Source organism: Bombina bombina, chromosome 2 (assembly GCF_027579735.1).
Source record: "Bombina bombina isolate aBomBom1 chromosome 2, aBomBom1.pri, whole genome shotgun sequence".
Classification (NCBI taxonomy): domain Eukaryota; kingdom Metazoa; phylum Chordata; class Amphibia; order Anura; family Bombinatoridae; genus Bombina; species Bombina bombina.
The window spans coordinates 420,511,501-420,525,025 of record NC_069500.1 but is presented as its reverse complement, the minus strand read 5'-3'; the positions used below and the strand labels follow the sequence as shown (position 1 = coordinate 420,525,025).

Here is a 13,525-nt window from a genome sequence, read left to right as displayed (position 1 = left end):
ACAGCACACTTTAATGTATGGGACACGGAAAAAAGACTTGCCAGGTCTCGGTAGAAATCCAAAATTCATACAATTTCCAGCCTCCAAATGGTCCAAAAGATCTTTATTTCTTATAGTGGTCCAAAAGCACACAAAAAAAAAAAGTTTCAGGTCTACATGACTAAGGGCCTATTGCAGGCCTGAAACTTTTTTTTGTGTGCTTATGGACCCAGTATAAGTAATATAGATATATCCCATTTGGATATTCTAACGATCTACAGATTACACGTTTAATAACTTTTATATTTGAGAAAGTAGTAAATGATGTGTTTTAATTCTTTTTCATTCACATGTTGTTATTAATTTCAGTTTGATATACAGTGGGACCTCGGTTAACGAACGCCTCGGTAAACGGAAAATTCGGTTTACGAATGAAAATTCTTAAAAAAAATGCCTCGGTTTACGAATTTTTTTCGCAATACGAAACAAGTGTCCCGGTTTATAGCTCCGCCCCCTGCATACTGAAGTGTGGGTAGCACGTGAGTGTGTAGTGTGGAGGTGTTGGAGAGGTTTTGGAGCCATTTGCAGCAAGTTGTTGAGCCTTTTGGAGCCATTTGCAGCAAGTTGTTGAGCCTTTTGGAGCCATTTGCAGCAAGTTGTGGGGCCTTTTGGAGCCATTTGCAGCAGGTTTTGGAGCCTTTTGCAGCAGGTTTTGGAGCCTTTTTGGTGCATCTCAAGAAGTGGAAAAGTAGGGAGCTGAGCTTGGTTGTTTGCATGCCTTTTACTGTGTGTTCTGTATTCTGGGGGTGATTTCCATGCCAGCTCATGTGCTGTGCATGCCTGTTACAGTACTGTACTGTGTGTTTTGCAATGTGGGGTTGTTTTCCATGCCAGCTCATGTGCTGTGCATGCCTGTTACAGCTCATCTGCTGTGCATGGCTTTTACTGTGGTTTCCATGCCAGCTCATGTGCTGTGCATGCCTTTTACTGTGTGTTTTGCAGAACCTGCTTGTGTTAGTGCTGCCCAATTGCCCTCGTCCTCCTCATCTTCCAAACAGTGTTGAAATTGTTTTGCTATTTTCCATGTTTTCCCTGTTGACGTGTTATTTATGTACAGTTAAAGTGTACTGTACCATGTTACCAACAGTCTGCCATGTTTTAAAAGTTGATGTGTGATGTTTTAAAACATAAAGTTGGATGTTTGAAATGTTATTGCTTGATTAATCATGTCCCTGTACAGTATTTATGCCTTTAAAGTGCACTTTATAAAGAGTTTTGAACAGATTAAATACTTTATTTTACTTTTTTCTCACCTCCGGAACGCATTAATTGGTTTTCAATGCATTCCTATGGGAAACCGTGTTTCGGTTTACGAATTTTTCGCAATACGAAACGTCCCGGAGAACGCATTAAATTCGTAAACCGAGGTCCCACTGTAATTGTATAATATTGAATTGATTTTGTGACTGGTGCATATGGGCATTATATGTATATGCAGCCTTGCTCTCTATTTAAAGTGCTTCTGTAACATTTACGTCATGGCTAATTAAACAGCCTCATTGTGGGCCAAGAAAAACATTGCAAATGGTTCTTTTTACTAATACGACATTGTCATCAGACTGTTTGTATCAATTTTAGTGTTGTGTACTCACCACATTTTCCAACTTTTCCCACCACAGCCACTCGGAGGTGGTCGAACACAAATGTGGAAGCCTGAAGACTGGCGTTTGCGGATAACCAAAGTGACAGTCAGCTAGGGACTGTCAACGCTAGCTTGCTCTGATAGTACACGTTCAGTGCGTCTTCAAATATCAGCTCCCATTTAATGCTCTATTTTCCTCCCTAGAGATAAAGTGTTATGCTATTTGGCGCCATTTCTGCTCTTTATATCTTGCAATAAGAGAATAAATGCGTATATATTGTTAGTGCTCCCCATATTCAGCGGTTGCAATGAATGCTTTGCATAAAACACACAAACATTAAATAAAATGACAGATCAACAAAATTGCTATGCAATAATACATTTTGTAGCCAGAAATAGTGTCTATATCTCATGTTTCTACAATCAGTTATTTACTCTTGCTGTAAGGTTATTTTGTAAGGCAGGTTTGTTGCTAGTGTTCAAAATAAATATGATCAGACTGTTTTTCTATTTTAATGAGCCGCTCTGCTCCTGTCGCAGATTGCAGGCCTTCCAACAGACCAGAAGCCATAACAGTCATTGATTAAAGTAAATATTTTTTTTCCCAGGAGAGCAATTCAATCTCACATAACTGACTGATTAAGTTATGGTCCATCTGTAATATCACTAATGCACGCTTCAACCATACTGAGACATGACTGTGATAAACACCTTGTGTAGGCCCTGAAAATATCACTATCTCAAAAGTCAGATTTTCGTGACTTCAGGTATATATTGTTATGGTATATAATGTTATGGGCTAAGAGCACAAGTTCTGTTCTATTGGAACTGGGGCACTTCACCTTTAACACCAAGAAAGGATTACATCTAACAGTGGAGAAGAAAACTAAGTTAAATTAGATATGTCCATCTAGCTCCCAGTAGAGCATTGCTGCTCTAAAGCGAACCTAAACTATGTGCAACAATTAGACAGGGGTACATTAATGGGACAAATTTGCACCTTATTTGTAAAAAAATTATATTACTTCTGTGTGTAATAAATGTAAAAAAAGACAATTTCATAATTTAGTGTATATATATATATATATATATACACATTATATATATATATTTCTATATATAAAAATATATATACTGTGTATGTGTATATATATATATATATATATATATATATATATATATATATATATATAAATGTGTATACATACACTGAATTATGAAATTGTCTTTTTTTTATATTTATTACACACAGAAGTAATATAACATATATATATATATATATATATATATATATATATATAGTTTTTTAAGTAAAATGCAACCTCTTGACTTGCAACAGATATACCTGCTGCTAGAATTAAAAAAAAAATCCATTATAAACCATAGCAGAAAGATAACCGATTTCAATGCTGTTCTCCACAGTACTTATGGAGAACTGTTAAGTGCGCATTTGTGAGAGAATTTTGCATGTAAATGATAAATTTGTGACTGGTAGTATTACACAGCGTAGTCTTAAAAATGCGCCCGCAATGGCTAGAATTAACCCTTTTTTGGTGCACTGGTGCGCTTTGGCATACGCGGATTTGGTAGGAGAATTTTGGAGTCGAATTGCCCTTATTTTAGGTGCATTTTCACATAAGGGGATTTATTCTCACAAGAAAATGATAAATCTAGCCTGAAGAAGATTAAAATAAATTCAACTCAATGACATGGTCAGGAAAGGAAGAACAATATTTGATGCTAGGAATTAAAAGCAGAGAAAATTTAAGATCAAAGAAAGAGGAGGAAGAGAAAGGAAAAGAAGACAGAGAGCAAGAGTGAGAAGACAACATAGGAAAAGGAAGTGGGAGGGAGAGATAGAAGAGGGATGGGGAAAGAGAGGAGAGAAATATGGGGAGGAAGAATGAGAGGGAAGAAAAAGGATAGTAGAGGAGTAAGAGAGACGGGGAGAGGTGATGAGAGGGAGAAAAGCAGGAAGAGAGGTGACAAAGGGGAAGGGTGGAGATAAATGGAGCAAAAGAGGGAGAATTAAAAGAAAAAGAATGTAGGTCTTTTTAAAGGGACACTTAAGTCAAAATTACACTTTTGTGAATCAGATAGGGCATGCAGTTTTAAGAGACTTTCCAAGTCACTTCCAATACCTAATAGTACACAGACATTTTATGTACACTTTATGAGGCACCAGCTACTACTGAGTATGTGCAAAAGTTCACAGTGTATATGTATAGGAGTATGCTATTGGCTGATGGCTGTCGCATGATACAGGGGGCCGGCAAATTGAAGCAAAATTTTAAAATGTGTCTGGAAAAAAAAACAAAAAAAAAATACTGCTCATTTAAAATTGTATTGTCCTTTTATTATGTACTTGATGGTTATGCAATTCTACCATATTTAATGGTACTTTAAATATCAAGGTTTCTTTTTTTTTTTTTATAATGTACACCACAGAGAAACACAAACACAGAGATGCTACTAGGCAACAGAGCCTTTTCATTTTGCCTTGTGTCTCTCAGGGGTATACAAACTGATAACTGAATATTAAAGGGACTTTAAACTCACATTTTTTCTTTCATGATTCAGATGGAGAATACCATTTAAAACAACTTTCTAATTTACTTCAATAATCTAATTTGCTTCATTCTCTTGATATTCTTTCCTGAAAAGCATATCTAGATAGGCTCAGTAGCTTCTGATTGGTGGCTGCACATAGATGCCTCATGTGATTGGCTCACCCATGTGTATCGCTATTTCTTTAACAAAAGATATCTAAAGAATGAAGCAAATTAGATAATAGAAGTAAATAGGAATGTTGTTTAAAATTTAATTTTCTATCTGAATCATGAAAGAAATGTTTTGGGTTTAATGTCCCTTTAATTTCAAGGACTGTTTGTTACTGTCACTTGATCTGTGTGTATATAAAAGTATATATAAAATACACAGTAATGTACATACTAAATTAACAAAAAAGCCAAGAATGTGTAAAAAATAAAATGATATGCCTACAGTGAACACATTCTACCCATATCCGGCATCACTATGCAGTCTGTTCCTTCAGTCTCCTTATGTTCATGTTCCTCATTCTACAGCAGCTTCTGTATGAAGCCTGTTTATTTTTCATGGCAGTTGCAGCTCGTTAATGTTAACTTCAGAAGAGGTAATAAATCCACGCTGACATTTGTCAGACATACTAGATGTTTACACAGTCTAGCTCAAAGAAGAAAACAACAAATTATTACACTTATATCCACTACTCTTCTAAGTAGCATTTTATTTTATGACCATAGAGAAAGAAAGAAAAACATAAATTTGCTCACTGCTATGTGCAGAACTATCTATGGAATATATTAGTGATTACAAAAGTAATTAAAGGGATAGAGAGGTCAAAACTGAAATGTGCATGGGCACATTTAAAATGTAACCCCTTAATTACAGCCGGCATAGCCTATGGGGTCGATTTATGAAGCAGCGGATGCCGCTTCCGACCCACTCTGCTTCAGGTCCGCCTGAAGCAGAAGTTAAGAAGCAGCAGTCGTAAGACCACTGCTCCTTAACTCGTCCGCCACCTCTGAGGCGGCGGACAGCAATCAGCCTGATGGGATACGATCGGGTTGATTGACACCCCCTGCTAGCGGCCGATTGGCCTCGAATGTGCAGGGGGCAGCATTGCACAAGCATTTCACGAGAAATGCGTGTGCAATGATAAATGCCGATCAGCCCCTATGCCTAAATTAGATATGCCACAAGATTGCACTTGATTCCAGCCTTACTGTCTAGAGATGCACTTGTGACAGGAGAGAGAGGAGAGAGAATTATTGAATAGAAAGTTAGCAGATCTGGGCAAGTATCCCCACTTGCTTACCCCCAGAAATACATCATTACTAATGCACCAGAGACACAGCAATCCTCATTATAGGTAGAATACAGCAGGATAAACCACTTCTGGACAACCGTTCCAAGTTATTTGACTCTCATCAGCAGAAAACTTGGTGAATCTTCTTTCCGGAGAAAAAGCAATACTCATTTGCGTTATGGTGGAGATAAAACCATGAGATTAAAATCCTACATTACATAAAAGTAAGATATATAGAATTACTGAATAGAGAATGAGCAGATCTAGGCAAGTATCCCCGCTTGCTTACCTCCAAAAATACTCTGTATACATTGTTACCAATGCACCAGGAAACTCTGGGTAAGATGTGCAAATTATATATTCAATATCTCAATTTTGCTTCCAAGTACTGTTCTAAACACAGCAATCGCCTTTATGGGGTAGGATACACAAAGATAAGTCACTTCAGGAAAGCTGTTCCAAGTTATTATATCTCAAATACATACATAAATACATATGCATACATAAATACATATACATAAATACATATGCAAACAGAAAGAGAAGCACTTAAAGGGACACTGAACCCAATTTTTTTCTTTTATGATTCAGATAGAGCATGCAATTTTAAGAAACTTTCTAGTTTACGCCCATTAGCAAATGTTCTTCATTCTCTTGGTATCTTTATTTGAAATGCAAGAATGTAAGTTTAGATGCTGGCCCATTTTTGGTGACCAACCTGGGTTGTTCTTGCTGATTGGTGGATAAATTAATCCACCAAAAAACAAGTGCTGTCCAGGGTCCTGGACTTTCTTTTTCAAATAAAGATAGCAAGAGAACGAAGAAAAATTGATAATAGGAGTAAATTAGAAAGTTGCTTAAAATGGAATGCTCTATCTGAATCACAAAAGAAAAAATTTGGGTTCAGTATTCCTTTAACCAGGAATGAACAATAGCTCAATAGCTTGTTCTATGGCAAGTTACCACCAGTAAGCAGCCTCTCTCAGTCCAATTGTGCTTTTCACAGAGAACTTTCCTGAAGTATATCAGTCTGATCCCGCCTAGTATTGTCAGTCCAGCCCCAAAATAGCAGGCAATCCGCCTCTGAACAAGGAACATGACAACCCCAGACAATAGTTTTGACCTTCTTTGGGCCTTGTCAGTGAGATTCAGCCAAATTCCCCCTAAGCGCATTGGGCAATATATATATATATATATATATATATATATATATATATATATATATATATATATATATATACACACACATACATATATATATATATATATACACACACACATACATATATATATATATACATATATATATATACACACACACACACACAACACATAGAAACACCCAGCACTCACCAGCTAGCTCACAGCTAAGATAAAATCACAACTGGAAAGGTTAGTTACCGAATCTGGCCAAATGGGAAAGCTCAGGCACCACGTCAAGGTCCTTTCCATTGCCTGAGTCCCTAACACAGCCACACCATCATGCGAGCTCACAAAGCCAAACAGACTGAGAACAAAGAAGGGGTGCACAGGTGGATGTAATCACCCAGAGAAAATACAAAACATGGAAGGGAACTGCACTCCAAGACCGGACCAGGTACACACCGGTGGCCCTCAGTTTACGCTGGTTCAATTTGCGCCGTTTCCGAATAACAACCTTTTTTTTCAGTCATGTGACTGCTATTGAAAAGCTTTGGAAAGCAGTGCACTAATTAAAATAGCCAGTAGGTGGAGCTGTCCACTTGTTTTGCAGCAAATTTATGCCACTTAACAGACTGAAATTGATCTGTTTACACAGATCAGACATTAGCTATCGAGCAACAAGATTTAGCAGCCACTTCCCTATTATCTTCCTGTCCAGATGCTTGAAGTGAGGGTGCCTAACTACTTATTAATCACTGCAGATTGAAATGCATATAATAGGTTCAGACACAATCTTATCTAACATGCCAACAATGCAGAGAACTGTTTGCAGAAAAATGCAAGTAAAAAAACGTTTTTGTTCATTAAACTTAGTTTGATGATGATACAATGTATTAGGTGTTACTTATGACAATTTTAAGAGGGGCCTGGAACCTAACTCCCTCACTTCCCATTGACTTACATTATAAACTGGGTTTCAATTTACAACGGTTTCAATTTACCATTCCTCCTGGAACCTAACCCCGAAGTAAACTGAGAGCTACCTGTATATACATACATACATACAGTATATATATATTAAATCAAAGTAAAACATAAAAAGAAGCAGTTTCTGTTAAAAACAGCAAAGAACTTACATGTTTACTTGCAAAATGAGCACAGTGTACCAGCTGCCTGAAGGGAGAGAAGCTGACATTACAAAATTAAGTTATACTGTCATATGATTTATCTCTGCAAATTGAGTAATTACTAATTACAAGAAATTAAATTGCATACTGCTGACTACTCAATGCTAACCCTGCTACATATATGTTCCTAATTGGCTTTATCAGATAAACAATGCAAATAGACAAACATAACAGGGCTCCACGAACCCGGGCGCCATAAAATGAGGTCCTGGCGCAATGGTTTGGAGGCCTCAAGACATCAATGGGTGCTCTCAAACTTTACCCTGCTGGCCACTGCTGTCTGCTGTGGCCAGCAGCAGTGAGGATGGTGAGTATCAGCACTTTCACTAACTAATTAGAAAACGACCAGGGTGCAAGGGTGCCAGTGGTAAAACAAAAAAGGAAAAAGACTGCACTCACTGGATTTAGATATCAGGCTTTAATGTTGGTGGATGTTTCAGGAACAAAATCCCCTTCTTCAGACCATAAAGGGGATTTGTCCCCAAAACATCACCAGCATTTAAGTCTGACAATATAAAAATATCTCAAGCCAGATTTTTTTTGAGAACTGGTCCACTAAAATAAAGCACACATTGGCTCTTTCAAATAAGGCAATGGCGGGTGAAGATTGGCTTTTGAAAAATAATGGCAGTAGAAAGGATGTTAGTTTGTTTTTAAAACATTATGACTTTGCTGATATGTTATTCTATATCAACACAACAGATATGTCATGTAATTACAAAGTGTTTACTGTCTCTTTGAAAACATTATTATTATTATTATTATTATTATTATTATTATTATATAGCAGTCCACATGCTTCACTTGACTGCCAAAGGGGTCTATGGCACACACACACAAAAAAAAAAAGATTCAGAACCTCTGATTTTGTTGATAATTATCTTTTGCTGTAAGATCAACATCATATGTCATGTATTCATACATTAGGTGGCAAAGTCATGTTTGGCCTTTAGCTGCAACTTTTTTTTTTCTTTTTTTTGCCTAGTCTTTATTTTTTAGGTACAAAGGTAAGATCACAGCTCAGCAAACCAAGGAAGGCTGGGTGCAAACTGCAAATGATTTTTCAGCAGCAATAGTAGTGAGATATATTTCTGAATGACTACAAACTCCCCTAGCAATGGAAAGGTAATATTTTTTTACCTACATGTGCACAGATGTCCTGAATAAAAATAAGTTTGAAATCTATTTAAAAAGGGGTGCAAAACAGCGTTTTACCAACTATCCAGTATCTATATAGTAAGATTTGAAACTCACCTGACAGTATAAAACTATAATTTACTAAATATTTGTTTAATTTCTAGAACACTTTCACCAAATGACATTTTTAAAGACTGCTTTGCAAGTAATAATCATAGAATATAAACTGTGCATATTCTCTTTTTACTCCTTCAAAATGTAATGTAATGCAGCAGCACAAGGTCACATACAGTCCTTCCACATTGACATTCCCATTCATCCCAGCAGCACTGACTGCAGTCAAGATCCAAATATTGTGCTAGAGGCCTAACAAACTGATGAACGGTGTTCATATTACATGGGGGGGGGGTCCAAGATGAAATCTGCCATTACTGTGAAAGATTCATCATTGTATGTGTCACAATGTGCAGTTATTTCTGAACCATGCTGCCCCGTCACCAAAAGTAACGCCCCCTTTAGCTCCTGTACTTGTCAAAGTAATGGCTAAGTGACAAAGAAGGGGGATGTTGCAGGCAACAATACTGATTGCTGTATCACGACAGCAGGAAAGGACAAAACAAGTTCCGTACTGGTCATTAAGTGCCACGCAAACACACCTCTGCAGGTACTACAGGGTCCTGTCATCTACACAACCCTTCAGTGAGATGGACGTGTCACACTGGCCCTACTGTGACAGAGAGGGAATGAATGGTCAGCTGAGGGCAGCAACAAGTTGGCACGTATTTTGCTTCAAGTGCCATTAAAAGTATTGTCCTCCTGTTATTCTTAACTCATTAGCTGAGATATAGGTGGGCACTGGTTAATAGGCTAACAAACATGTTGACACTGTAATGCGCCGTCACGTGGATACTTGGCACAGTCACTAGAATCACAAAGATACACATAGCACTAGTGTCATGCATTGTCATTATAATTTCAAGACTACTTACTATATGGACTTACCTGCCAGAATAGCTTTCCCCGGGTGAGTAAGTTTAGCGCTACCTGCGGGTGCAGCAGCTGCCAGAGAGCGGACTCCAGACGGCATATAGGCAGGAGACACCGGAGGGACAAAAAGCGAGGATCTGGGCATTGACGGCATGGCTGGAACAAATGATATACAATGGCTACGGACAGAGGAGGGCTGCGGAGCTGTACCGCTGGCTCCGTTGGTTCCGGTGGGCAGCCGCTGTCGGGAGAGAGAGGCGTGACCAGTCTGTTTGCCCACCCTGAACCGCGCCCAGTTAATAGGAAGAACAGAGTCAGCACCGCCCGGAGAGGAGTGACAGGGACACAGAGAAGGAGAGGAATGTGCTGTGCGCGCTGAAGCTCGTACTCGTAGCGATAAAAACACATGCAGTTTCAAATTCACACACGAGGAAGAGCAGAGCAGCATCAAACAGACGTGCTAGGAAGCAAAACATACATGTACCAACAAGACACACGGGACATAGCAAATAAAACAAGGTTATAGTCAGGTGTTTAGATGAAATTTCAGGTGTTCTGAAACCCCCCAAAAAAACAAAGCAATTTAATACCAGTGACACCCGAAACATAATCTGACAGGGACAAACAAAAAGTCCCCAACAAGAAGAGACATACGAGAGACAAACAAAAGAAGTAAACAAATGTATTCTTATAACAAACACTGTTTTGGAGCTATCAGACAGGTTTAAAACAGTAGTCAAGCTATCAGACACTTATTTGTTAGTACTTTCTTAAGACTATTAAAGGCTGTACCATACATATATGCTAATAACAAATGTTTTAATGAATACAACAAGCATTTTTGTTATAAATGTCACTCAAATGTAAAAAAAAAGTCATATTCCAGCATTTCTCTAAGCGTTAAAAACAAAATTCCCCATTGTGCCACTACATTTTCACCACAGCTAGTTCAAACAATGACCCCACTAAGATATCACAAAGTATGGAAACTTTTTAGTGTGGAATATTAAAAATATAGGGCCCCAAACTTCCCTAAAATTGCAAAAATCATCACTTTCAAGCAATTTCACTTAGGGATAAAAGCAAAATCTCCCATTGTGCCACTACATTTTCACCACAGCTAGCTCACACAATGACCCCTCTACGATATCATAAATTTTGGAGAGTTTTTACTGTGGAATTTTAAAAACATTGGGCCCCAAATGTCCCTCAAATTGCATAAATTGGCCCTTTTCAGCAAATTTACTTAGGAATAAAAAAGAAATCTCCCATTGTTCCACTAAAATTTCACCACAGCTAGCTCACACAATGACTCCTCTACGGTATCACTAAGATTGGACCATTTTTACTGTGGAATTTTAAAAATATTGGGCCCCAAATGTCCCTTGAATTTCATAAATCGGCCCCTTTCAGCAAATTCACTTAGGAATAAAAAAGAAATCTCCCATTGTGCCACTACAATTTCACCACAGCTAGCTCACACAATGACCCCTCTACGATATCACACATTTTGGAGAGTTTTTACTGTGGAATTTTAAAAATATAGGACCCCAAATGTGCCTAGAATTTCATAAATCGTCCCTTTTCAGCAAATTCACTTAGGAATAAAAAAGAAATCTCCCATTGTTCCACTAAAATTTCACCACAGCTAGCTCACACAATGACCCCTCTACAGTATCACTAAGTTTGGACTATTTTTACTGTGGAATCTTAAAAATATTGGGCCCCAAATGTCCCTCAAATTGCAAAAATATTCACTTTCCCAAAATTTCACTTTGGGATAAAAAACAAATCTCCCATTGTTCCACTAAAATTTCACCACAGCTAGCTCACACAATGACCCCTCTACAGTATCACTAAGTTTGGACCATTTTTACTGTGGAATTTTAAAAATATTGGGCCCCAAATGTCCCTTGAATTTCATAAATCGGCCCTTTTCAGCAAATTCACTTAGGAATAAAAAAGAAATCTCCCATTGTTCCACTAAAATTTCACCACAGCTAGCTCACACAATGACCCCTCTACGATATCACAAAGTTTGGAGACTTTTTACTGTGGAATTTTAAAAATATTGGGACCCATATGTCCCTCGAATTGCATAAATAGGCCCTTTTCAGCAAATTCACTTAGGAATAAAAAATAAATCTCCCATTGTTCCACTAAAATTTCACCACAGCTAGCTCACACAATGACGCCTCTACAGTATCACTAAGTTTGGGGTATTTTTACTGTGGAATTTTAAAAATATTGGGCCCCAAATGTCCATCTAATTGCAAAAATTGTCACTTTCCAAAAATTTCACTTTGGGATAAAAAAGAAATCTCCCATTGTTCCACTAAAATTTCACCACAGCTAGCTCACACAATAACCCCTCTAAGGTATCACTAAGTTTGGACCATTTTTACTGTTGAATTTTAAAAATATTGGGCCCCAAATGTCCCTTGAATTTCATAAATCGGCCCTTTTCAGCAAATTCACTTAGGAATAAAAATGAAATCTCCCATTGTTCCACTAAAATTTCACCACAGCTAGCTCACACAATGACCCCTCTACGGTATCACTAAGTTTGGACAATTTTTACTGTGGAATTTTAAAAATATTGGGCCCCAAATGTCCCTTGAATTTCATAAATCGGCCCTTTTCAGCAAATTCACTTAGGAATAAAAATGAAATCTCCCATTGTTCCACTAAAATTTCACAACAGCTAGCTCACACAATGACCCCTCTATGATATCACAAAGTTTGGACCATTTTTACTGTGGAATTTTAAAAATATTGGGCCCCAAATGTCCCTTGAATTTCATAAATCGGCCCTTTTCAGCAAATTCACTTAGGAATAAAAAAAGAAATTTCCCATTGTTCCACTAAAATTTCACCACAGCTGGCTCACACAATGACCCCTCTACGGTATCACTAAGTTTGGGGTATTTGTACTGTGGAATTTTAAAAATATTGGGCCCCAAATGTCCGTCAAATTGCAAAAATAGTCACTTTCCAAAAATTTCACTTTGGGATAAAAAAGAAATCTCCCATTGTTCCACTAAAATTTCACCACAGCTAGCTCACACAATGAACCCTCTAAGGTATCACTAAGCTTGGACCATTTTTACTGTGGAATTTTAAAAATATTGGGCCCCAAATGTCCCTTGAATTTCATAAATCGGCCCATTTCAGCAAATTCACTTAGGAATAAAAAAGAAATCTCCCATTGTTCCACTAAAATTTCACCACAGCTAGCTCACACAATGACCCCTCTACGATATCACAAAGTTTGGAGACTTTTTACTGTGGAATTTTAAAAATATTGGGACCCATATGTCCCTCTAATTGCATAAATCGGCCCTTTTCAGCAAATTCACTTAGGAATAAAAAAGAAATCTCCCATTGTTCCACTACAATTTCACCACAACTAGCTCACACAATGACCCCTCTACAGTATCACTAATTTTGGGGTATTTTTACTGTGGAATTTTAAAAATATTGGGCCCCAAATGTCCGTCAAATTGCAAAAAACAGTCACTTTCCAAAAATTTCACTTAGGAATAAAAAAGAAATCTCCCATTGTTCCACTAAAATTTCATCACAGCTAGCTCACACAAT

General features: G+C 37.6%; 1 protein-coding gene across 1 annotated transcript in view; it reads right to left on the bottom strand.

The window, feature by feature from the left end:
- SLC25A1 (solute carrier family 25 member 1) overlaps positions 1–10,195 on the bottom strand; it is a 94,841-nt gene extending 84,646 nt beyond the window's left edge. The window contains exon 1 of the mRNA XM_053701961.1: positions 9,941–10,195. Within this exon, the coding sequence (XP_053557936.1) occupies positions 9,941–10,079 (139 nt within the window). The 5' untranslated portion in view covers positions 10,080–10,195. The remainder of the gene's footprint in view (positions 1–9,940) is intronic.
- Positions 10,196–13,525: the final 3,330 nt, after the last annotated feature.